Source organism: Jaculus jaculus, chromosome 4 (genome assembly GCF_020740685.1).
Source record: "Jaculus jaculus isolate mJacJac1 chromosome 4, mJacJac1.mat.Y.cur, whole genome shotgun sequence".
NCBI lineage: Eukaryota > Metazoa > Chordata > Mammalia > Rodentia > Dipodidae > Jaculus > Jaculus jaculus.
Window position 1 is genome coordinate 125,482,487 of NC_059105.1, and position 27,829 is coordinate 125,510,315.

Consider the following 27,829-nt stretch of genomic DNA (forward strand, 5'->3'; position numbering starts at 1 on the left):
TGGGGCTGGAGGGAATGGCTTAGTGGTTAAGGCAGTAGCCTGCAAAGCCAAAGGACCCAGGTTTGATTACCCAGGGCCTACGTAAACCAGATGCACAAGGTGGCACAAGAGTATGGAATTCGTTTGCAGCAGTTGGAAGCCCTAGTATGCCCATTCTCTCCCTCTTTCTTTCCCTGACTCTCTTTCTGCCTCTTTCTCTCAAATAAGTAAAATTTAAAAATAAAACATTTTTAAAAAATTTAAAAGGCTGTATCTGAATCTGATTTAGAAGGCCTAATTATTAATGTCTGTAATCTCAGAACTTGGGAGGTTGAGGCAGGAGTATTGCTACAATCCTCAGAGCCACCGGGGATACAAAGTAAATCCCTGCTTCAAATCAAACTAAAACACAAAACAAGCCCAAAATCCACACCAAGCAAAACAAAGAATGTGGTTCAATCACAACATATTCCAATATAGTATGGACCTCTGTTTTTACTTTGCAAAAACAAATCAATGGCCACATACTTTGGGCTTCCCAAAGATATAAATAATGTAAATTCTATACTTAAAATTTAAGATTATGGCTATGATTTTCTTGCAGTAATAAGTTTTATTGCACAGGTAATTCACATGGAACTGCAGCACTATTACTTACATCATCACTCTGCTGGGCTTCTTGCATCACAAATTCTCTAACCATAGATGGGCTAAACTCGACCAGATAAGAAAATATATCTGTAGCAGCTGATCTGACTTGCAAATCATCCATGCCCTGGTGAAAAGAAAGCTGGGTTATTAATAAAGACTGAATATAAAAGTTACTCTTGCATATCCATACATAACCTCTCAAATGTTTGAATTAAGGCACTGAACTGCAATCAAATATCTAACCTCTCCATCACTTTCTTCCTTTCCTTCTTTTTGTAAATATTATAATTTTCAAGCAGCTCACTGGTTAAATCCAGTTTTTGGTTTTTTTAATTTTATTTTTTACCTTCACAAAGAAGTATCTATTGAGTTTAAATACCTGAATCAGTACAGAAACAGTTGTAGTGGTACATGACTATAATTGCACCATTTGGGAGAGTGAGGCAGGAGGAATGCTCCAAGTCTGAGGCCAGCCTGGGCTATACAGCCCTATCTCAAGAAACTAAAAGCACAATAAAAACAATTTAAAAAAAAAAAAAAAAGCTGAGCATGGTGGGGCACACCTTTAATCCCAGCAGTTGGGAGGCAGGAGGATGAGCATCATAAGTTCAAGGCCACCCTGAGACTACTAGTGAATTCCAGGTCAGCCTGGGCTAAAGTGAAATAAATAAATAAAAATAAATCTTAGAAGAAAAAGAAAACTAAATCATGAGAAAGATTAAAATGCTCCTAATGTGTCTTCAAAGTCATACTTACCAAATGCAGAACAAAAGAGATTCTGAAAGACTTTAGTTAGAAGATATCATTTAATCTTTGTTTTGTTTTGTTTTTGTCTAGCACAGGCTGACCTAGAAGATACCATTTAATTTTTGCATATATTTAAATAATCCCCCTACTGGGTTTTAGTTTTTAATAGCATCTTTAAACATTACTTTATAATCCTTGTTGTTTGTTTTAATTAATTATTTATTATTATTATTATTGTTATTATTTTGCTTGTTTGTTTTTTGAGGTAGAGTCTCACTCTAGCCAGGCTGTCCTAAAACTCTCTCTGTAGTCTCAGGCTGGCCTCGAACTCAGTAATCCTCCTACCTCTGCTGTGATTAAGGTATGTGCCACCATGCCCTGATTTTTTTTTTTATTGTTGTTATTTTCAAAAAAATTTTTGAGACAGAATTAGAGAGAAAGAGGCAGTGAGAGAGAATATGGGTATGACAGGACTTCCTGCCACTATAAACAAATTCCAGATGCATGTACCACTTTGTGCATCTGGCTTTAATGGGCACTGGGGAATCAAACCCAGACTATCAGGCTTTGCCTGATATCAACCAAGCACCTATAACCACTGAGCCGTCTCTCCAAACCCTGTTGGTTTTTTGTTACTGTTGTTTTGTTTGTATGTTTGTTTTTGACCCTGTTGTATGGTCTCTCCCTAGGCTGAACTTGAATTCATTATGTAGTCTAAGGGTGGCCTCAAACTCAGAGATCCTCCTACCTACACACAGTTAACATTTTGATTAGGGTTGTGTATTCTGTTTTTTTTTTTCTTTTTTGGTAGGTGCGTGCATGCGTGAGTGGGCGCGTGTGTGTCTATGTGCAGTGTGGTGGTGGTGGTGGTGTCTGGAGGTTGGATCTCATTCTCTTAGCAGGCTGACCTGGAAATCACCAGGCTGGCCTCAAACTCATAGTGATCCTCCTGCTTCAGACTCCTCAGTGCTGAGGTGCTGATTTTTTCCTCCAAGGTAGGGTCTCACTCTAGCCCAGGCTGACCTGGAATTCACTATGTAGTCTCAGGGTGGCCTTGAACTCACGATGATCCTCCTCCTCCTTCCCTAATGGTAGGATTAAAGGCCTGCGCCACCACACTAGGCCTTGATTAAATTTTTATGAAGAATGTCAATGTTATCCATTGTGACTCAAGTAACTGGAGTCTAAGAACCATGCCCTAGCTTGATAATGCAGCACTAGCACACATGGTACAGTAAGTCCTCAATCCATTAAGTGGCATGAAAAGTAAAGATTTCATACTAGTTTTTATGAAATACAGTATTGTTAAACTTAAGTCTGAAAAACCTTAAGTCGTGCTATATTTAAATGAATGTACCAATTTTAAAACTGTGATATAGTATTTTCCCATCCATAATATAAATCTATACAAATTCAAAATTTCAAAAAGTATAGAAAGAAACCACATAGTTACCATTACAATTTCAAGAGCAGGAAGAATTCCCAATTTTGCCAAAGTTTTGAAAAACGCATCCCTGTTTTGAGGTTGTAATGTCTGAGAAAATGCACAAAATTCCTTGAAAAAATTAACCTGTAATGTTAAAAATTAAAGTGAGAAGTTGATAATAAATTTGGGCACACTATAATACTATCTATTATAATGTGAAATTCACCCATCTGGAGGATATTGTCTTTTCATGTATCCTGGCTCCTCAAAACCTACAGTAAAAATTGGGTCCCAGTCTAGTGGCATATACCTACCTATATTCCCAGCCAGCACTCCAGGGACTGACAAAGCCATTTGGGGCCAATCTAGGCTACATACTAATATCCTATCAAACCAACTTCATCTCTTTTTAAAAACCTAGGGTGTCAGGTAGCACACATCTTTAATCCCAGCACTCAGGAGGCAGAGGTAGGAGGATCACTGTGAGTTTGAGGCCACCCTGAGACTACATAATGAATTCCACGTCAGTCGGAACTAGAACGAAATCCTACCTCAAAAAACACACAAAAAAGCACTCGGGAGGCAGAGGTAGGAGGATCAACGTGAGTTTGAGGCCACCCTGAGACTACATAGTGAATTCCTGGTCAGCCTGAGCCAGAGTGAGACCCTACCTCGAAAAACCAAAAAACAAACAACAACAACAAAAAAAAATTGGGGGTGCTGGAAGAATGGCTTAGCGGTAAGGTATGGCCAAAGAACCCATGCTCAATTCTCTACGACTTACGTAAGCCAGATGTGCAAAGTGACACATGTATCTGGAGTTCATTTGCAGTGGATGGAGGCCCTGGTGTGCCCATTCATATTCTCTCTCTCTTTCTTCTTCCCTCCCTCCCTCTCAAATAAGTAAATAAATAAAATTAAGATTTGATTCCCCAGGACTAAGCCAGATGCACAAGGTGGCACATACATCTGAAGTTCATTTACAGCACGTAGGGACTGTGGCGCACCCATTCTCTCTCTCAAATAAAAATAAATAAAAATATAAATATACACAATAAGGTGTTTTTAAAATTAAAAAAACAAACAACAATCCAAAAGTAAATGTGCCAGGCATGCTGGCACACAACTTGACTCCCAGCATTGAGAAAGCTGAGTTTGGAGGGTCACTATGAGCTTGAAGTCACCATGAAACTACATAGTGAATTCTAGGTCAAACTGGGCTAGAGCAAGACACTATCTCCAAAATAAATAAATAAATAAAATTTACATTATTTGTCAAGCAGTGATTCTCTCTTTAATACTGTACTGCAAAAAAGAATATATTTAAGACATTTGCATAAAAACCATACTAAACGTGTGGTTGGACTTTCAGAGAGCTCTAAAGTATTAAAGACTGGAAGAGACCACCAAAGGTTCTCTAGTTTGATACAATAATCAGGAAACCAATAGCCTATTAAATACACCAAAGATAATGATTTTAAGTCAACAATCTTTCAGTATTTTGTAAAATTTCCACATTTAGGACTGCAAAGATGACTCAGCAGTTAAAGGTAGCTTACTTGCAAAGTGGTACAAGCACCTGGTGTTTGTTTGAAGTGACAAGAGACACTATCCTGTGGCTACTCATATACATTAATTTATAAACACTACCGAATTTGATTGATTATATTGGAAAAAGGGTAGATATCTGGTCAACTGTAATTCTTTCCCCTCAAACATTATCACATCTTAAAAAAATAATCCTGGGCTAGAGGGACAGATTAATAGTTAAGGCATTTGCATGCAAAGCCAAAGGACCAAGGTTCAATTCTCCAGGACCCACATTAGCCAGATGCACAAGGGACTGCACATGTGTGGAGTTCATTTGCAGTGACTGGAGGCCCTGGCATGCCAATTCATATTCTCTCTCTCTCTCTGTCAAATAAATAAATAAATATAAAATATTAAAATAAAAAGCTCACTTATGAACACATTAAAAATAGAAACATTTCTAAGAAGCCAAATTAGTTGCCATTGACTCATTTAAGAAGTGTTTCCTTGCATGTTGTTTTTTAAAAACAGCCTCTCTCATAAGTATCTAAAACTACAAAGATCACAATCTATATGATTTGACGACTTAAAAGACATTCAAATTTCCTCATTTGTTTGGGGGGGCAGTCATAAGCTTGGATAATGACACACCAGAGTTTTTCAAAAGCTGTATAAAAAGGACAAATTTTAGAAATGCTGAATAACTTACCAACTCACGCCGTTTATCATCATCTGTAGCCTCATCTGTCAATTGTGCAAAAACTTCAGACAAAAACTTCTCATCTTCCTATATGAGAAGAAATTACTATAAGGTATTAACCAGAGCATAAAATTGTATCAATTTATGTGATTTACACAAAGTCTAATAAAAACAGACAAAGGTGCACAGAATTTTTAGCATTAGAGCTAGATTTATTTATAATTTTGTAAAATTTGAGTACACCATTCCAGTTACAAATAGATTTAGAAATGTCACTATAAAGGACTTTAAAACAAATAGATGTTCCAGACTTACTGCAATAGCAAATATATCAACTTTCATTTCACATTTCAGTAACTCTTCTATTTTATTTTTAAAAAAGAGAGCAAGGTGGCACACACTTTTAATCCCAGCACTGGGGAGGCAGAGGTAGTAGTCTCAGGCCACCCTGAAACTCCATAGTGAATTTCAGGTTAGCCTTGGCCAGAGTGAGACCCTACCTCGAAAAAAGAGAGAGAAACAGAGACAGAGAATGGATGCTACAGGGCCTCCAGCCACAGCAAACAAACTCCAGACGCATGTACTGCCTTGTGCATCTGGTTTTACATGGGTCCTGGGAATCAAACCAGGGTCCTTTGGCTTTGGAGGCCAGCACCTTAACTGCTAAGCCATCTCTCTAGACATTTTCAAATTCTATTTACTCATAAACACAATTCAAACAAGTCTGGGACTCTGAAAGTTCACAGTAAACCAGAAAGAAGAACACAATAGGGCACAGGCATAGCAATGCAAAAAGCTGAATTGAGGTAGCAAATAAGATTATAAACCCCTCTGTAATAGCATGAGAACACATATTAACCTGTGGCCTAGCAAAAAAAGCAGGGTGGTGAATGTTATAACCTTCAAGGGTAAAATTAAACAACAAAACACAACAGTAGCTGCCACTGTGGAAATCAGTGTGGAGGTTCCTAAGACAGCTAAAAACAGATCTACCATATGAACCAGCTATAGCATATAGCTATAGGCATACATCCTAAGGACTCATCTCATTACCTTAGAGATACTTGATCAAGCATGTTTATTGCCGCTCAATTCACAATAGCTGGAAAATAGAACCAGCCGAGATGTCCATCAACTGATGAATGGATAATGAAGATATGGCACATTAATACAATGAAGTTCTACTAAGCGGTAAATAAAAATGATGCTTTGAAATTTGCAGGAAAATGGATGGATCTGGAAAGGATTATACTAAGTGAGGTAACCCAGGCCCAGAAAGCCAAGCATTGCATGTTCTCTCTCACATGTGGATCCTAGCTACAGATGATTGGACTTCTGTGTAAGTAAGAAGAAAACTCAGTAGCAAAGGCCAGTAAGCTAGAAAAGATATATGAAGGGAGGAGAAAGAAAGAGGAGGGAGGGTACTTAACAGGATGGTATTGAATATATTTAAGTACAAAAATAGATTAATGGGGGTGAAAAGGTCCAAGTGAGGTCAGGGGAAGAGATTAAGTAAAGGAAAGGTAGAAGAAGGGCTAATCAAAATCTAAGAGGATAGAAACAAATCATATGGAAACCTACTTTTTTGGGCAGTGGGACGCTCAGGAGCTGTAGATTGTTGCTAGAAAAATTTCAGTGCCAGGGATGGGATACCTTCCAGTGAGTTGGCCAGGGAGGTCCCTGATGCTCTCAAAACATTATAGGCCATGGCCAAGGCCCTTCGTTTCCCACCAGGAATAGATGGCAAGACCCTATCACTGAAGACTCCACATACTTGGACTGCAAGGCCACTGAGAAATCCTGCTGGAACTGAGCTGATAACCTCCTCCACATAGACCAGCTGACAGGAAGCTGGAAGAAGCCATTCTGCATGCAGTTCAATGGGAAAAAGAGAAATCACCAGTGCAGATCCAGTGGACACTGCCAGCCAGGCCAAATGAGCCAACTTCCCTCTAATTGGACAGGAGGCCCACTCCATGGGAGGAAATACAACACTGATACTGAAAACTTAAAACAGGGGTAGTCATGAGCCCTAGGGGTGTAATGTCTGCTGCTGTCTGGCTAAATGTATATACTCTGCTTATCAAACTGCCCAGTAAGCACTTCTCTTAATGTTCATACCATTATATTAATGCTACTCTCACTTTTGGTACAGAATTTTCTCTTTTCAGATGACAGTGACCTTGGGATGTCACAGAAGGCACCATGGTGCTGAGAAGAAGCTCAGTACTACAAGATCTCTATCACACCTTTTAAGGCTCAAGGTCTACTGTGGAAGAGATGGCGGAAAGAATGTAAGAGCCAAAGAAGGGTAGGATTCATTACAACATGCTGCCCCCAGACAAAAGCTGTACTGGATATCCATGACCTCAGAGTGCCTGACACTACCTACACAAGACCATCCTAATAGGAGGAAAAGATCATGACATCAAAACAAAAGAGAGACTGATTGAGAGGGGGAAGGGATGTGATGGAGAATGGAGTTTCAAAATAGAAAGTGGGTGAAGGGAGGGCATTACCATGGGATACTTTCTATAATCATGGAAGTTGTTAATAAAAAAATCTGGAAAGAAAAATAAGCAAATAAATAAAGCTATTAGTTACACACCAAAAAAAAAAAAAAAAAAAAAAAAAAACCCAGCTGTTTGGACTTCCGGTTAAGATGGCAGCATAAGAACAATGCAAAGTATCCTAGAGTAGGAAAAAAAGAAGCCAGCAAGTCGGGCATGGTGGCACAGGCCTTTAATCACAGCACTCAAGAGACAGAGGTAGGAGGATGGACATAAGTTTGAGGCCACCCCGAGACTACATAGTGAATTCCAGGTCAGTCTGAGCTAGAGTGAGACCCTACCTTAAAAAACAAAACAACAACAACAAAAAAAAACACATTTCTACTAAAAAGTGAGTTGAATAAGAAATTATCAACTGCAGCAGAGAAGTAGGAGAGATCCAGTGTCTACAGCCCACATAGGCAGGCAGAAGCAGCTCTAACAGGAGCAGCACCAGATCCATGGGGCCACAGACAACAGGAAAAGCCAGATGATTCCTCACTCACACAGGCCTGCTCGCAAACTCAAATGTAAGGAAGAACAGAGGAGCGACTAGTGAGGAAGAGGATCACTTGGACCAGTGGTTGAACTAGTCACCAACCACAGCTTCCCCACCGCCAGCGCAAGCACCAACAAGCACAAGACCTGGGGAAGGGAGCTCACCTGCACAGCACCTGGCATCTTGGCCCAAGTAGCCAGAGCGGCGATCCAGCGACCCAGCCAGCATACTTGAGCCCACAGTGCAGCAAGAAGGACCCAAGCGGGAGCACAGCATAACTGAGATCAAAACAATCCCAAAAGGCAACTGGGATTACACAGGTCAGTACCTGCCAAATAAGCCTAGGATATAGGCTTCAATCGGAAGTGCTAATTGTACTTTCTATGTCAGGTGAAGTTGTATGTTAAATCTGATGGATGGTTGGATTTACCATTCTTAAATAAGGTATATCTATCTGGACTTGTCATTTGTTGCTTCCTGATTTATAGTGCCTTTGTTTCCTCTTCTGTTGTTCATTAGGAAAGGGATTCACTTGGTCACAAGCTGACTTGGAACCCTCAACAGACAAGAAATCTCAGTCTCCTAGTAGACAGGGTTAAGGGTGTGGGGCAACATAAACCCTAAGGGACTTTGACTTTGTTAAGTGAATCTGGTTTTATTCCAACATAAATATTCTGTACTGTTTTTAATTGAATGTGCATATTGTTTAGTTAAATTTTAGAATCTGCATGTATTTTTCCCCACTCAGCCTACTTGAATACTCTCATAACAGGCAAACCCAACATCTAGGGACTCACTGAGAGTCTTAAGAGCCACACCTACCATCTTAAGCTCCTCCCTTGAAAATTTGTAACATCAGATTGACTGATAATAATACTGCAAGCCCATCAGGACCATAGCAGATTACTCAACACAAATTTAAAAGCCAGAAGCGCTTGGAATGATGTATTCCAACAACTGTCAACCAAGGTTACTTTATCCTGCATCCTACAACAAGAGCAGGCTAAAGGAATATTTGAAGACAAAACCAGCTCTACAGAAAATACTTGATAGGATCCTCCATGCTGACGAGAAAGAAAAGCACACATATAAGGAACCTGGTAAAAACAAACCATACTCAAATACTAGTTAATACAAGAGAACAAAGGTAAAAACAGAAGAACTACAAACAAAATGGCAAAAATAAACACACACCTTTCAATAGTAACTCTTAGTATCAACAGCATCAATGCCCCAACCAAGACACAAGTTTGCAGACTGGGTTAAAAAGCAGGATCCTTCAATTTGTTGCCTCCAAGAAACTCACCTATCTGCACACTATCTTAGGGTGAAAGGTTGGAAAATGGTGTTTCAAGCAAATGGGCCTAGAAAACAAGCAAGGGTTGCTATCCTATCCTAATATCTGACAACGTAGACTTCAGTCCAACATTAGTTAGGAAAGATAAGGAAGGTCACTTTATATTGATTAAAGGCACACTCCACCAGGAGGACATTACAAACTTATATATGCACCTAACAAGTGGGATCTCAACTTTATCAAACAAACATTATTAGAAATAAGGTCACATAACACCAAACACAGTTGTAGTGGGTAACTTCAACAGCCCACTCTTAACAATTGACAAGGCATCCTGGCAAAAAAAATAGAGGCATTTGGATTGAGGTCATAGAAAAAAATGCACCTAACATATATGTACAGGACATATCATCCAAATGAAGCAGGATATTCATCCTTATATTGAAAAAATTCACAAACAGGTGAAAAAAAAACTTCAATTACTAAAGAAAAAAATTAAAAAAAAATAAACACAGCTGGGCCTGGTGGCGCATGCCTTTAATCCCAGCACACAGGAGGCAGAGGTAGGAGGATCACCATGAGTTCGAGGACAGCCTAAGACTACATAGTGAATGCCAGGTCAGCCTGGGCTAGAGTGAGACCCTACCTCAAAAATAAATAAACAAACAAACAAATAAACAGAAAGGCATCTGGATTAAATGAGGACATAGAACAAATGGACCTAACTGATACATAGGATTCAAATGCTACAGAATACACATTCTTTTTAGCAGCACATGGAACATTCTCTAAAACAAACCACATATTAGGATACAAAAGAATTTTAACAAATACAGGAAAACTGAAATAATTCCTTGCAATCTATCAGGTCACAATGGGATCAAACTACATATCAATGGCAAGAAAAGCTATAAAGCATACCCAAAATCATGGAAACTAAACAATACACTACTAAATGATGAATAGGTCAATGAAGAAATCAGGAAGGAAATAAAAAAATTCATACAGTCAAATGATAATGAGAACAGAACATTCCAAATTTTGGGGACATAATGAAGGCAGTCCTAGGAGGGAAATTTATAGCTGTGAGTGCTTATATTAAGAAACTAGAAAGGCCACAAGTAAACAACTTAATGCTCCCCCTGAAAGCCTTGGAAAAAGAACCAAGCAAACCAAAAATCAGTAGACAGGATATAATAATAAACATTAAGGCAGAAATTAATGAAATAGAAACCAAAAAAAAAAAAAAAAATCCAAAGAATCAATGAAACAAAGAGTTGGTTCTTTGAAAGGATAAACAAGACTGATAAACTCTTAGCAAATCTGACCAGAAGAGAGAAGAGACACAAATTAATAAAATTAGAGCCGGGCATAAGGCCAGAAGCACAAAGTGGCACGGGCATCTGGGGTTAGTCTACAATGGCAAAAAAGCCCTAGCAGATACACACTTTCTCTATCAAATATCTTTTTTTTTTTTTAATTTATTAGTTTTCTTTTCAGCAAATACAGGCAGTTTGGTACCATTGTTTAGGCTCATCTATGATCTACCCCCTCCCATCAAATATCTTTTTAAAAATTTAAAAAACATGAAGACAAAAGCAAGGGAAGAGGCCCAAGGCCAGAGAGATGGCTTGGCAGTTAAGCGCTTTAATCCCAGCACTTGGGAGGCAGAGGTAAGGAGGGTCACTGTGAGTTTGAGGCCACCCTGAGACTACATAGTGAAGTCCAAGTCAACCTGGACTAGAGTGAGACCCTAACTCAAAAAACCAAAATTAGGGTTGGAGAGAGGGCTTAGCAGTTAAGCACTTGCCTGTGAAGCCTAAGGACTCTGGTTCGAGGCTCAATTCCCCAGGACCCACATTAGCCAGAAGCACAAGGGGGCGCACGCGTCTGGAGTTCGTTTACAGTAGCTGGAGGCCCTGGCACACCCATTCTCTCTCTCCTCCTCTCTCTCCCTCTCCCTTTCTCTCTGTTACTCTCAAATAAATAAATGAAAATAAAACAAAAAAGTAAAAAGAAAAAAAGTTACACCAAAAATAAATAAATAAGCAAACAAACAAACAAAAGTTTGAATACTGGGCCTGAGTGATGACTTAGTAGTGTGGTTAAGGCACTTGCCTGTGAAGGACCCAAGTTCAATTCCCCAGGGCCCATGTAAGCCAGATGCACAAGGTAGCAAATGTTGGGGAGATCATTTGCAGTGGCTAGAGGTCCTAGCTCACCCTTTCTCCCTTCCTTCTTTCCTTCCTTCCTTCACTCCTTCCCTCCCTCCCCCTCTCTCTCAACTAAATAAAAAACATTTTTTAAGAAGTGAATACTGGTTTAATGTGTCCAACAGCTAAGTTAGAGATTTTCAATTATTTGGTTTCAGAATCCCTATAATCTGGAAATTATATAGCCCCAAAGAATATTTATTATATGGGGTATGTTTACAGATTTTTATCAAAATCACAAATAAGGCATTTGGAAAGATTCATAAAGTCTTTTTCCCCCCAAGGTAGGGTCTCACTCTAGCTCAGGCTGACCTGAAACTTACTGTATACTGCCAGGCGGCCTCAAACTCATGACAATCCTCCTATTCTGCCTCCTAAGAACTGGAATTAAAGCACCACTATGCCCAGCTTATAAATTCTTTTTTGTAAAGTCATTATATGGGGCTGGGTGTGGTGGTGCATGCCTTTAATTCCAGCACTTGGGAGGCAGAGTAAGGAGGATCAATCGCCATGAGTTCAAGGTCACCCTGAGACTACACTGTGAATTTGAGGTCAGCTGAGCTAGAGTGAGACCCTACTGCCAAAAAAAATAAACAAAAAAAAACCAGAACACTAAAAAAAGTCATATGGGGCTGGAGAGATAGCTCAACAGTTAAGGAGCTTGCCTACATAGCCTAATAACCCAGGTTCAATTCCCAGTAGCCACATAAAGCCAGAGGCACAGAGTGGCACATGCATCTGGAGTTTATTTGCAGTGGCTAGAGACCCTGGTATGGCCATTCTCTCTGTTTGCAAATAAATAGATAAAAATATTTTTAAAGTCATTATATGTACACATTGATGTTTTATGAGAAACGCCTATGATTCAAACTAAAAAAAATTAGAAAAGGGTGATCTCTACCATATATATATAAAATATTTTTAATGTCTGGCCTTCAATTTGTAGTGGTCTATTGTTCAGGTGAAATATACAAACAGTACTGCCTCTTATTAACATGTAACTAGAAAAGGAAAAACCTTACAGACTCGGAAAGGGTTTCAGGGACTTTGAGGGGCCCATTGCCCATACCTTGAAAAGCACTATACTGACTACATAGTAGCTGCTCCAAAAATGTAGCAACTGATAAGGAAATAACAAAGGCAGCTATAAGAAACTGACCAGAATCTAATATTACAAATTATCTAAATCTTTACAAGGGTGATTAGCTGCGTAAGGCCAGGATCCATTGGCTGACGCTTGCCTACCATACAGAAAGTGGTTTGGGCCCAGCACTGTAGAAATAGGTAGAAAGTTCTATCACTGGTATCTATAATAAGCATATTCATAGACACAGGAAACCAAATAGTGATTACCAAGAGCCAGGGGGTAGAAGATACATGGAGTTACTATTTAATGAGCATTGTTTTGTTTGGAATGATGAAAAGTTCTGGCAATGGAGGTGAGTACTGTGCATCATGAATGCAAATTAATTATACAAGTGGTAAATGGTGGTAAAAAAAAAAAAGTGGTAAAATTGCATATTCTATATAACCAAACTTAATTTAAAATATACAGAAATTTTGGGGCTTAGTGGCTAAGGTGTTTGCCTGCAAAGCCAAAGGACCCAGGTTCAATTCCCCAGGATCCACGTAAGCCAGATGCACAAGGTGGTGGCACATGCATTTGGAGTTCATTTTTAGTAGCTGAAGGCCCTGGTGTACCCATATTCATTCTCATTCTCTCTGTCTCAAATAGATAAAAATTATTTTAAAAATATACAAAATTTAAACATAACAACTACTACATCATGCAGAACGTTTAAAAATGAACTAAATATCTGAAAAAAGGAATGGTAAAGAATAGTTTACTTACCTGCAACATGCTTACAATTTCAACTTTGTTGAAGAAAATAAAAGATGTAAGGGTAGAAAGAAAATTCTCTTCAAAAACAGATGGTGTAGGTAAAATGATATCCTGAATGTACTGTACCCTGTAAGTCTGATGTATTTTTTGCCTTAGTTCAGAATCTGTTATTGGTATAACTTCTTTAAACTTTGCAGTTTTAGTCAAGAATTCTCTATGTCTTTTTGGCTGAGCCAAAGCAGGATCATATTCAAGGCATCCCACAACATCCATGATACATTCATCGGAAAACATTACTTCAAAAAGAGTTGCCTTATTGAGGAATAAGATTCCTCTAATAATTTCATACAGATGGTGCAGGCCTTCAGTGTTTTCTAGGTTCTCACAAGCTTGAAACAGCTGCAGTAGTTTTTTAATATAGCCTTCATTTTCCAAGGCCAGAGCCAGCTTTTCCCTACGGATAGGTGAGGAGAGAACTGAGGTAACTAAATCAGCAATCTCTTCAAGTTTATTGAGTTCACACATGGGTAAGTCAATCAGATGACTAGTTTCTGGCATTTCTTCAAATCGTTCTTCTTCGGATTCATCAATGAGGTCTTGTGTGACTTCTACTGATGGGTCCTTACCTTGAACCTAAAAACACCCAAATGTATCTGATTATTTTAAAAAATACAAAATACTTTTAACATTCTGTAAATCAAATCACTGGCCATTCAATTTATACAAAAATACCTCACACAGCTGAGCACAGTGGCACTCCTGTAATTCCAGGCCAGTCTTGGCTACAAGTTGAGGTTTAGTCTGGTTAAAAGAGACTATCTCAAAAAAAAAAAAAAAAAGCCACATGTTCTCTCTCATATGTGGATCCTAGCTACAGATGACTGGGCTTCTGCGTGAGAATGAAAATACGTAGTAGCAGAGGCCAGTAAGTTGAAAAGGAGACATAAAGGGTGGAGAAAGGAAGGGAGGAGGATACTTAATAGGTTGATATTGTATATATGTAATTACAATGATTGTAATGGGGAGGTAATATGATGGAGAATGGAATTTCAAATGGGAAAGTGTGGGGGTGGGGAGGGAGGGAATTACCATGGGATATATTTTATAATCATGGAAAATGTTAATAAAAATTTAAAAAAAAAAAAAGCTTTGAAGAGCTTCAATACTTGTAACATAGTCATTGCTAATTAAAAGTGAAGTCAGTTGGGGGGATGTAAAATATGACAAGTTTATTGTCAATTATTTATGTCTTTAAATAACTATACTTCATTTCACCTAAACTTTTTCAAAACTAATGCTTTAGGTTAACTCTGATCCTTGATACCATGGATATTTCAACAGATATGATACAGATCGATACAAATCATGTAAAAATAAGCAATTGTTTAATAACTTTCCAGTACCTACCAATTTGCAATCTTTTATAGTAGGTGACAACTTGATCCGCCTTGATAATTAAGTGTGATTTCCCCTATCCTCTGATGCTGGGGATTGAACCTGCAGCCTCATGAGTGCCAGACACACTCTGCCATTTAGCTATATTCTCCCAAACCTTAAGTGTGACTATTAAAGCAACCAAACACACCATTACACTGGCTTAAAAGAGATATTGCAAAATTCAAAACATACTAAATTCCTTGCATGAGAAAGAAAATATGATGTTCTCTAACTACTTTTTTTTTTAAATATTTTTGTTCATTTTTTATTTATTTATTTGAGAGTGACAGACACAGAGAGAAAGACAGATAGAGGGAGAGAGAGAGAGAATGGGCACGTCAGGGCTTCCAGCCACTGCAAATGAACTCCAGATGCGTGTGCCCCTTGTGCATCTGGCTAACGTGGGACCTGGGGAACCAAGCCTCAAACCGGGGTCCATAGGCTTCACAGGCGAGCATTTAACCGCTAAGCCATCTCTCCAGCCCCTCTAACTACTTTTGAAATTAACTTTGCTTGTGTGTGGGCACATATGTCCATTTGTGTGGAGGGGAAAGGCTGATGGTTACGGGTCTTATTCAGTCACTCTACACCTTGCATTTTGAGATTAGCTAGCCAACAAGCCCCAGGCATTCTTGTCTTTGCTTCCCCAGTACTGGGGTTGTAGGTATACACTCCCACACCTGGCATTTTACATGGGTTCTGGGGATCCAAACTCAGATCCTCATACTTGTACCACAAGCACTTTAACCAATTAAGCCATCTCCCCATCCCCCTTAAAATTAACTTTTGGGAAAAACAAAATCATGTTTGTCAAGGCCACTCCATTCCCAGAACTTGTCAAGAGCAAAAGAAAACTTATAAACTCTGCTGAGAGGCAATGCTGAGGGTTTTGTTGTTGTTGTTTTGTTTTGTTTTTTTGTTTTTTGAGGTAGGGTCTCACTCTAGCCCAGGCTGACCTGGAATGCACTATGTAGTCTCAGGGTGGCCTCCAACTCACAGCAATCCTCCTACCTCTACCTCCCAAGTGCTGGGATTAAAGGCATACGCCATCATGCCTGGCATGCTGAGATATTTTATCATACAGTGTGATGATATATTGGGCTGTTAGGGACAGGGAAGCAATCTAGTAATATTCCACTACTGATTTTGTGTGTGTGTGTGTGTGTGTGTGTGTGTGTGTGTGTGTGTGTGTGTGTGTATATATATGTGAATGATTATGCTGTAATGTGCAACAACACTGATTTAACTGTTACATGTAAATAATTGAGGACTCTCTTGGATGCTGTCCCATGTGCTTTTGCAACTTGATTTTAATATACATTTCACAGCAATATGTTATAACTACAAGTAAAACAACTTTTCTGGGTTCTAATATATTTTATTTATTTGAGAGAGAGAAAGAGGCAGATAGAATGGGCATGCCAGGGGCTACAGCTACTGCAAACAAACTCTAGACGCATGCGCCCCCTTGTGCATCTGGCTTACATGGGTCCTGGAGAATTGAACTAAGGTCCTTAAGATTCACACACAAATGCTTAACCACTAAGCCACTTCCGCAGCCCTCTTTTAAGTCTTTACAATAAATTATTGAACCTGAAAGTGGTCTTGTGGATCTCCCAAACTAATTAATCTAATATAATGATCAATGAAAAATATTATCCACTATATAAATCTATGCTGCCAATAGATATGTAAATCAATATCCTAATTCTAAAAGGGGTGTTTGTCTTCCATATTAGTCATTAACCACTTCTTTCTTCATTCACTACTTTTTAAATTTACTTGCAAGGAGGGGAAAGATGGGGAGGGAGCAAGAGAGTATGAATGGGCACTCCGGAGCCTCTTGCACTGCAAACAGAACTCCAGATGCAGGAGCTCCTTTGTAGTGGCTGGAGGCCCTGGCAAGCCCATTGTCTCTGATTCTCTCTCAAATAAATAAATAAATAAATAAATAAAATAATAAAAACTCCAGATGCATATGGCTTTAAAGTAGGTACTGGGAACTGGAACCAGGTTGTCAGGCTTTGCAAGCAATCACCTTTAACTGTAACTGCTGAGCCATGTCTCCTGCCTTCATTCACTTTTTTATAATTTTTAATTAATTTATTTGCAAGCAAAGTGAGATAGAAAAGAAACAGAGAAAAAGAGAGAATGGGCGCATCATAGCCTCCAGCTGCTGCAAATAACTCCAGACACATGTCCCACCTTGTGCATCTGGCTTATGTGGGTACTAAGGATTTGAACTGGGGTCCTTAGGCTTCACAGACAAGCACCTTAACCACCAAGCCATCTCTCTGGCCCCTCATTTATTTCTGAAGGTAAACTGAGACATATATAATGTTTGCTAGCTTTCATTCTGGTGATATTAGGGAGAAGAGAGAGGATACAAAATAAAATATTGATTTTTTAGAATTTATACAATGCTGTGAATATTCCAAACCTCATAAATATCACCCAAATGTTAATACTTATAATTTACAAAGAGCCAGGTATGGTGCATCTTGCCTTTTACTGCAGCACTTTGAAGACTGAGGTAGGAGTACTGCTGTGAGTTAAGAGGCCAGCCTGAATTACAGAATGTATTCTAGGTCAGAATGAATTAGAATAAAATCTTGCCTTAAAAAAAAAAATGTTCTGGGCTGGAGAGATGGCTTAGTGGTTAAGCGCTTGCCTGTGAAGCCTAAGGAGCCCGGTTCAAGACTCGATTCCCCAGGACCCACATTAGCCAGATGCACAAGGGGGCGCACGCGTCTGGAGTTCGTTTGCAGTAGCTGGAGGCACTGGCGTGCCCATTCTCTCTCTCTCTCTAACTGCCTCTTTCTCTCTCTGTCTGTCACTCTCAAATAAATAAATAAAAATAAACAAAAAAATTTTTAAAAATGTTCTTATGAAGTGATTCTAATACCTTTGTACCACTTTAATATTCCTTATGTGTCATTACTTCCATAGACTAGTTTTTGTCTCACTTCCTGTATCTGTTTTACATATATTTTATTTATTTATTTACTTACTTACTTACTTACTTACTTACTTGTGAGAGAGAAGAGGCAGAGAAAGATGGAGAGAGAGAATGGGCATGCCAGGGCCTCCAGCCACTGCAAACAAATTCCAGATGTACCCTTCGTGCATCTGGCTTACGTGGGTCCTAGAGAGCCGAATTGGGATCCTTTGGCTTTGCACACAAACACCTTAACCACTAATCCATTTCTCCAGCCCTAATCTAAGCTTATCTTAAATTCAGGGCAGTAAGCATTTGCTAAATGAACACTGAAAGTGTACCTTCCAGGTCATTTTTGATTTATTTTTATTTATTTATTTGAGGCAGGGAGGGAGGGAAGGAGGAAGAGAATAGGAAGGAGGGAGGATGGGCGCACCAGGCAAACTCCAGACGCATGTGCCACCATGTGCATGCAGCTTATGTGGGACCTGCAGAATCGAATCTAGGTCTTTAGGCTTCACGATTAAGTGCCTTAACCACTAAGCCATCTCTGCATACCATTTCAGATCATTTTTAAGCCTTTAATTTTATTTTATAGGAAACGTCATACACTAAAAGCTCAAGGAAGCCAGGCATGGTGGCTCACGACTTTCATCCCAGCACTCAGAAGGCAAAGGAAGGAGAATCATTGTGCATTTGAGGCCACCTGAGAATACACAGTGAATTCCAGGTCAGCCGGGGCTAGAGCAAGACCCTACTTCAAAAAATCATAAAAACAAAAACAAAACAAACCTCAGTCTTTCAGGAGCACAATTTTATTCTGTGTATATTTTGCAAGAATTCACAAAACCCTATAGCTAGCCTTTAAATCCCAGCTCTTGGGAGACATAAGTTAAAGGATCACTGTGAGTTCGAGGCCACATAGTAAATTCCAGGTCAGTCTGAGCTGGTGTGAGATCCTACCTTGAAAAAGCAAAACACAGGCTGGAAGACGCCATTCCACATGTAGTTCAATGGGAGAAAGAGATACCACCAGTGAAGACACTCAACAGTGGACACTGCAAGCCTTATAATTGGCCAGCCAGGCCAAATGAGCCAACAGGTGCAATAGTGGCACGTCTGTCATGGTGAAACCAACTGCCCTCCAATTGGACTGGAGGCCCTCTCCATGGTGGTGGGGGGGAATACATCCCTAATACTGAAAACTTAAAACAGGGATAGTCATGAGCCCTAGGGGTGTAACATCTGCTGATGTCTGGAAAAATGTATATGCTATGCTTGTCAAACTGCCCAGTAAGCACTTCTCTTAATATTTATACCCTGATATTAATGCTACTCTCACTTTGGGTAGAGAATCTTTTCTTTTCAGATGGCAGTAACCTTGGGATGACTCAGAAGGTATCATGCAATGGAAAGAAGTGACTGGAGTACTGAGTAACATCTCGATCACACCTTCCAAAGCTCGGGGTCTAATGCAGAAGAGGTGGCAGAAAGAATGTAAAAGCCAAAGGGAGGGTAGGACTCCTTACAACGTGCTCCCTCCAGACATAAAATGGCCTGGATATCCATGACCTCATAGTGCCTGACACTACCTACACAAGACCATCATAAGAGGAGGAAAAGATCATGACATCAAAAGTAAAAGAGACTGATTGAGATGGGGAAGGGGTATGATGGAGAGTAGAATTTAAAAGGGGTAAGTGGGGGGAGAGAGGTTATCACCATGGGGTATTTTTTGTAATCATGGAAGTTAATAAAACAATTTTTTTAAAAAAAACCTATAGCTAGTGTTCCTTCTTAATAATGCTCCAGTAACATATGATACACAATAAGATATGAGTTAGAAAAGTCACATATACTACAAGCTAAGAGAAGCTCATCAATCCAATTATCACAAGGAATAAGAAAGATCCAGGATATATATTGTTTTGAGATAGGGCCTCATATAGCCCAAGGTAGACTCCACTCACTACGTGGCCATGGATACCTTGAATTCCCAATTATTTTGCATCTGCCTCCCAAATGCTAGGATCACTGGTGTGCGCTACCACACCCAGCCCAAGTTTCCTGAACTACTTTATTAAAATGTATGGAAATGTTATTGGGAGGGAGGAAGGGAGAATTGAAAAAGAAAATATTATAGTCAGATCCATAAAACTAAAAAAAAAAAAAAAAAAAAATTAGTGAATAATCAACAGAAAAAGCTAGGAGTGGTGACACACGTTTAGTCCCAGCACTGAGGCAGGGGCAGAGGCAGAGGCAGAGGCAGAGGCAGGCAGTTTGAGGACAGCCTGAGACTATATAATGAATCCCAGGTCAGCCAGGGCTAGATATTCCAGACCCTACCTCGAAAACCAAAACGAACAAAAAAGAATCACTAGAAGAAGACAAGGAGGTGACTCAGCAAAGATGTTTTGCTCATAAAGCCTACAGGCTTGGGTTTGATTCTCTATTACCCACATAAGACAAGATACACAAAAGTAGTGCATGCATCTGCAGTTATAGTGTTCTGTCTTTCTCCTCTAGGGTTCAGGCTGCCAGCCTGTCTCAAGAGGACAAAAAAAGAAAAGAAAAAAATCAAAGAGGGAACAACAAAAGCCAACACTTGCAATAAAAAGTTGCATTAGGCAACTGCTAAAAAAGTGAGCTCTCATTTCTTAAAGGGGGGGGGCGGCGCTAGGGAGACAGCTCAGCAAAACCTGATTGTCAACCCAAGATTCAATTTCTCAGTGGCCACAAAAGATACACGCATTTAGAGGCTGTTAGCAGCAGCCAGAGACCTTGGCGGGCCTGTCCATCCAAACACACATGCAATAAATGAAAGAACATGAACAGAAAAGGCCATATGCTTAACCACACACACTCAAGACAAAAATAAGTGGCATGATTTAAAAATCTAGTTACCGGGCTGGAGAGATGGCTTAGCAGTTAAGCGCTTGCCTGTGAAGCCTAAGGACCCGGTTTGAGGCTTGACTGCCCAGGACCCACGTTAGCCAGATGCACAAGAGCACAGGCAGTCTGGAGTTCATTTGCAGTGGCTGGAGGCCCAGGCGTGCCCATTCTTTCTCTATCTCTGTCTGTCTGTCTCTATCTCTCTCTGTCACTCTCAAATAAATAAATAAATAATTTTTTTAAAAAATCTAGTTACCAAGTGTCACAGCCAAAGGAAGTGGATGTGACTAGTGGTGCAATGTATAATGGTAAAAGGGAAAAGAACATTAAAGAAAAACTGTGGGAATCTCAATAAAACACGGGCATTAGCTAACAATGTTTTCTATTAGTTTACTGACTGCAACAAATGTTTCATTCTACCATGAAATGCTAGTTTGTTACATTATGTACAACTAAAGGTGGGAGCTGTTGGGGAGGTGGTTGCACAGGAATTCCATATTATTTATTTACATTTCTATAAGTCTAAAAATATTCTAAAATAAAAGGTCTATTAAGAAAAACCACCTGGAAGCCGGGCGTAGTGGCACATGCCTTCCATCCCAGCAATTGGGAGGCAAAGGCAAGAGGATTGCCATGAGTTAGAGGCCACCCTGAGACTACATACTGAATTCCAGGAACAGAAGGCAGGCAGGCAGGCATGCAGTTACTATAGAGTTGTCACATATCCTTGCTATACTACAGGTTCCATGTGAGTTCTTTTGACCATTAGTGCCTGCTACCCAGCATTCATCAGCGTTAGACAAAGACCTGATCAAGTATTAGAAGGAAAAGAAATCTAAATGTCTGACTATAATTACTGAATCTTCTTTTGGATTGTTAAAGATCCAGTCAAGAGTGTTATGCATATATGTTATCAAACTCTAAAGTAAAGCCTGGCCAATTGGCACATGTCTTTCATGTCAGCACTCGGGAGGCACAGGTAGGTGGATCACCAGCAGTTCAAAGCCACCCTGAGATTACATACATAGTGAACTCCAGGTCAGACTGGCCTAGAGAGTAAGACCCTACCTTAAAAAACCAGAACAGCAATCTAAAGTGGTATGGACAGGAGAGATGGCACAGTGGTTAAAGGTACTTGCTCACAAAGCCTGATGGCCTGAGTTTAAATCCCCAGTGTCCACGTAAAGCAGATGCACAAGGTCACATACATCTAGAGTTTGATTGCAGTGGCTAGAGGTCATGATGTGCCCATCCCTTCTATCTCCCTATCTCTTTATGCTTGATAATAAGTAAACAAAACGATTTTTAAAAAATCTAAAGCAGGTACAAAGCCTGACAGCTTGGGTTTGATTCCCCAGTATCCACATAAAGCCAAATGTACAAAGTAGTGCATGTCTGGCATTTGTTTTCAGTGACAGGAGGCCCTGATGTGCCCATTCTCTCCCTCCTCCCTAACCCCCTTCCTCAAATAAATAAATTTTAAAAACAAAACAAAACAAAAAATCTAAAGCAGGGCTGGAGAGATGGCTTAGTGGTTAAGGTGCATGCCTGCGAAGCCTAAGGACCCTGGTTTGATTCTCCAGGTCCCACGTAAGCCAGATGCACATGGTGGCAATGTATTTGGAGTTCATTTGCAGTGGCTAGAGGCCCTGGTGTGCCCATTCTCTCTCCCCCTCTGTCTCAAATAAATAAATAAAATAAAATAAATAAATCTTTAAAAAGTATTTAAAGCAGGGCTAGAGAGATGGCTTAGTGGTTAAGGCATTTGCCTGCAAAACCAAAGGACCCAGGTTCAATTACCCAGGACCAAATAGGCCAGATGCACAAGGGGGTGCAAGCATTTGCAGTTTGTTTGCAGTGGCTAGAGGCCCTGGTGCACCCATTCCCTCTCTATATCAAATAATAATAAAAAGCATTTTTAAAAAAAATCTAAGTCAGTAAAAGAATTATGACAATGCCTTTTGCTGTTGTGAATTTTAAGTGAAAGATTTTGCTGTAGAATATAAAACATTTCCAGGACTAGGCAAATCAACCAGTGAACACCTGCCTAATAAACATCAACTCTGGGTCTGATCCCAAGCACTAGAGAAACATACACATACTCCATGGTAGGATATCAAAATCTCATACTAAAATATTATCTTGCCATATTATAATATATAACTCTGAGGTCAAAAGAAAATAATTAACAGTGTACACGAGTATAATTATAAAAAATATAAAAAGAAACTTACTTGACAAATTTTTTCCCAGATCTCATCACAGCCAGCTTTTTCCTGAAAACTTAGAGCCAGATCATAGTTTTCAGCTTCTGACCAAACAATTAATGTATCCTGTTAAAAAGTAAAGATTTTACATTACACTAGAACAGAAATCTCTACAAAGTATAAAAAACAAAAATCAAGAGAATGGTATGAAGTACAATTGATTCACATTTTACAACTATATAATATTTTGTTTCCCTTTGAAAACTTTTCAGGCTCTGGCTCATGTAGCCAAAATATGTAAATGAATGGCAAACCATTCTTCCCCAAATTGTAGATATTCCAATCAACCACTTTCTGTTGTTTCCACCGAGTCAGCCACTGCATCTGTAAACTATCTACATGCTTATCCTTCCTTTCTAAATGGTTGTCAGAGAGCTTACCTGCAAACAAATTAAGGTTGAGCCCTACTTTTGGCACATGCCTTTTAGTCCCAGCACCTGGGTGGCAGAGGTAGGAGGATCACCAAGAGTTTGAGGCCAGCCTGAGAATACATAGTGAATTCCAGGTCAGCCTGAACTAGAGTGAGATCCTACCTCAAAAAAAAAAACAAAAAAACAAAAAACCTCATGCCTTTAATCCATTCAAGAGGCAAAGGTCGGAGGATCACTGGGAGAGCAGCCTGCGATGACAGAATGAGGGTTGCAGGTCAGCATAGACTAATGTGAGAACATACCTGGAAAAAAGCCAAAAAAGATCAGAATCTTAAGGTATGCAATTGAATAATGAAATGAAGCTATTGATTGCATTAGGACCCTAAACTGTAGAAAGAGTAATCCAGTATTTATTTATTCTTAGAGCGTACTCACTTATGCCCCTACTTTTTTTTTTTTTTTTTTTTTTTTTTTTTGGTTTTTCGAGGTAGGGTCTCACTCTAGCCCAAGCTGACCTGGAATTCACTATGGAGTCTCAGGGTGGACTTGAACTCATGGCGATCCTCCTACCTCTGCCTCCTGAGTGCTGGGATTTAAGGCATGAGCCACCATGCCTGGCAATGTCCCTACTTTTAAAAGGTTGTCAACCTCAACATTAATGTTTGAACTTCAACTAAAACACTCATTTATACAATTAACCACTAAGTAACTCTGCAATAAGAAAATGAACAAACTAAAATAAACCTTGTGAGGCAGGTGTAGTAGCCCACGCCTTTAATCTCAGGACCTGTAAGGCAGAGGTAGGAGGATCACTGAGAGTTCCAGGCCACCCTAAGACGACAAAGTGAATTCCAAGTCAGCATGGGCTAAAGTGAAAGAAATGCTACCTCGAAAAATCAAACAAAGCATAGGAAAACCTTGTGTTTTCTAAGACATGAAGTTAAAATTTAATATGGCTAAAAAGATTCTAAAATTTACGTGGGGGTTGAAGAGTTAGCTGAGAGGTTAAGTGCTTGCCTGAAAACCCTAAGAACTCAGGTTCATTTCCCCAGTACCCACATAAAGCCATAAAGAGGTGGTGCAGGAGTCTGGAGTTCATTTACAGTAGCTAGAGAACCTGGTTCATTCCTTCTCTATCTGCCTCTCTCTCTCTCAAATAAATAAATATTTTTAAAACTCAAAATAAAATATATATAAATTGACTTTAAACCTTACTAAAAGCTGGGTGTGGTGGCACACGCCTTTAATCCCAGCGCTGTGGAGGCTGAGATAGTCGGACTGTGGCAAGTTCAAGGCAAGCCTGGGCTAAAGAATGAGTTCCAAGTCATCTTGGACTATAGTGAGATCCTCTCACAAAAAAAGGAAAAGAAAAAAAAAAAAAAAAAACCTTGGAGATTTCTGCAGAAGAGAGAGGCATAGTAGCCAAAAAGGGCTTGAAAGCAGCCTAGGGGGAAAATAAACAGAAAAAAAAAATACATTCTTCTATCGAAAAGTGAAGGTGTATAAGGTATTACCAACCTCACTAGAGAAGCAAGAGAGACCCAGCGCTTCTAGCAACCAAAGCAGGCAGAAACACATACCCCAGAAGAAGCCACTACCACTAAGCAATTGTTACCCACAATGAGCTGTTGATCAGAGAGCCCTATGAGGTCCCCAAAACAAGACAGGCTTCTGAAGAAGCACTTCATCACCTGCTTGAGGTAAAAGGCAAGACCCTATTGCTGAAGATACCATACGCTGTCAACACAAAACAAGGAGACACCTGACTGGAATCTGGAAGAGAGGCAGACCTCATACTCTTAGCCCATCCAGTGCTAGAAAGCGCTGCATGAGCTACTGGGGGAAAGTGGCTAATTAAATAACGTCTGACCAACCAGGGGTCTAAGCTACTTAGAAGCAAACACACTGACATACAAGTACAATAGTGGCACACTGCCTTGGTGAGTAAGCAATAGCTTTCTGATGGGTAAGAGATCCACTCAGTGGACAGGAACCATATCTGGATGTGGAAACCAGGCTAGAATCCTATGGAAACAGATTATGCTCTCCAATGTCAAGCACCCAGTAGTGTTTGGCCCAAAGAAGGACTACATCCATCAAATTCTCCCTAAATTAATAACACTTATCCCATTTAACCTGTGCTGACTTCACTCTTCTTTGAATAATCTGCTTTTATGTTTTGTTTTGTTTTTTAAGTTTTTCCAGATAGAGTTTCACTCTAGCTCAGGGTAACCTGGAATTCACTATGTGGTCTCAGGGTTGCCTCAAACTGTCAGCAATCCTACCTCTGCCTCCCAAGTGCTGGGATAAAAGGCATGGGCCACCATGACCGGCTAAATTTTATTTTTCAGAAGGTAGCAAGACACAAGAAGATAAACTGCCTCTAGCACTTCAGCCAAGTCCTAGTTGAAACCAGAGGAATTGGGGAGACCAAGAATGCAGCTTCCTTGCTAAACCTGACAACCAGTGCCAGGGTAAAGGAGACAGATGCTGAGGACCCAGAGGCTCGTAAGAGCTCACCACTGAAATACATCCATCACAGCTCGGGGAATTTTTCCGGAGAGGAAGTGAAGACTCTAAGATCCACAGGATGGGACATCATGGCCAGAGGCCCCCCCCCCAACAACTGACAGGGGCTCCCACAACACATAACGCACAACTCCATGGGAAAAACCTGCAACCCCACTGAGAAGAGCCCTCAGCAGAATGGAGTCAGGGACAAAGGAAAGGATGGTACCAACACATCATATATTCATATTATGTCTATAATAAATTTTTTAAAGGAGAAAATTTTTAAACACTCAAGGGCGAAACTGCAGAAGAAACTAGAAAATGGAAAGACATCCCATGTTCTTATATTGGAAGAAGCAATATTGTTAAAATGTCAATCGTACCAATATCAACTACACGTTAAATGGAATCCCTATCAAAATTCTAATGGTATTCTTCCAGAAACAGAAAAAAAGCAATCCTAAAACATAAAAGCCCACAAAAACCATATATAACAAAAACAATTTTGAACAAAAATAAGACTAGTGATATCAATATACCTGATTTTCAGATATATTACAGAGCCACAATAACAAAAAGAGCATGGTATTGGCACAAAAATAGACATGTACATCAATGGAATAGAATAGAGGACCAGATATAAATCCAGGCAACTACTTTAGAAAAAATGGCAAAAACATTCATAGGAGAAAAGACAGCCTCTTTAACAAATGGTGCTGGGAATACTGTACATGCATGTAAAATAATTAAATCCAAATGAATCAAAGTCCTTAATATTAGATGAGAAACACTGAAAATGCCAGAAGACAAAATGGACAAAATCCTTCAACATATTGACATAGGCAACGACTTTCTGAATATAATCCCAGTTGCTCAGGAAATAAAAGCACTAATCAATCACTGGGACCTCATGAAATTACAAAGTTTTGTACAGCAAAGGACACTATGAGTAGAGCAAAAACACAATGTAAAGAATGCGAGGGGACTTCTGATTAAGATGGCGAATTAGGTACCACACCAAAGCAGCCTAGGGGGAAAAAGACCGTAAAAACTCAGTAAAATACACACTTTTACTAAAAAGTGAGGTGCACAGGAAATCGAAATTGCAGTGGAGAAGTAGAAGAGATCCAGAGCCCGCACAGGCCAGAAAAAGCGGCCCTGGCAGGTCTGCCAACCATGGTGGTGGCACCGCACCAGGAAACCACCAGGCTGAGCCACAGCCACAGGAAAAGCCAGGTGAGGGGAGCTTCCAGTCACACCGGAGCTCTCAGCAACTCAAGAAACGTGAAGGGAGAGTGACAATGAACAACGGAGAAGCAGATCACAAGGTAAAAGAACACGTGGAACAGCGAGAAAACTAGAACAGCTGCAACTCCCTTCCCTCCCCCAACCACCTGTGCCCAGCTCCAGCGAACAGGGCAGCAGACCCGGGACCGGTCACACCAACTTGTGCCAACAGCGGGAACCAAGCAGGAGCAGAGTCCCGCAGCAACATAAGTGGCTCTGGCAACAGCAGCAGCGGCCCCAGAAGCAGCAGACCCAGTAGCAGCAGCAGCGGCAGATCCAGCAGCAGCAGTGGAGGAGCCAGCAGTTGCAGACACAACAGCAGCAGCAGCAGCAGCAGCACCAACAGCGGTGGACCCAGCAGAGGCAACGGACCCAGCAGTGGCAGCATTAGCAGCAGCGGCAGCTTCAGGAGCAGCAGTGGCAGTTCCAGCAGATGGGGTGCCGATCTGCAGGGCCACAGTTGCCAGGCTCAGTTTGCTCCACAGGAAAAGCCAGTGCGCACCTCCAGAAATCAGAACAACAGACCAACGACCCAGCCAAAACTTCACTGAGACCAAAATTATCCAAAAAGGTAACTGGGATTGCAGCAGGGAAGGTTCTTACTTGGTCACAAGCAGACTTGGATCCCTCAACAGACCAGAAATCTTAACCTCTTTGATGATAGAGAATCTGGTTGTTACAATAACTACTCT

At 40.1% G+C, this 27,829-nt stretch overlaps 1 protein-coding gene across 3 annotated transcripts in view; it reads right to left on the bottom strand.

Moving 5' to 3' along the window:
- Positions 1 to 27,829, bottom strand: part of Ppp4r3b (protein phosphatase 4 regulatory subunit 3B) — a 107,272-nt gene that overhangs the window by 48,801 nt on the left and 30,642 nt on the right. For 2 of the 3 annotated variants that reach the window (XM_045146836.1, XM_004668962.2), the window contains exons 3-7: positions 22,936 to 23,034; positions 13,444 to 14,067; positions 5,043 to 5,120; positions 2,831 to 2,947; positions 638 to 754 (exon numbers count right to left, since the gene is read on the bottom strand). In XM_045146836.1, the coding sequence (XP_045002771.1) occupies positions 638 to 754; positions 2,831 to 2,947; positions 5,043 to 5,120; positions 13,444 to 14,067; positions 22,936 to 23,034 (1,035 nt within the window). The remainder of the gene's footprint in view (positions 1 to 637; positions 755 to 2,830; positions 2,948 to 5,042; positions 5,121 to 13,443; positions 14,068 to 22,935; positions 23,035 to 27,829) is intronic. The other variant, XM_045146837.1, reaches the window with a different exon arrangement.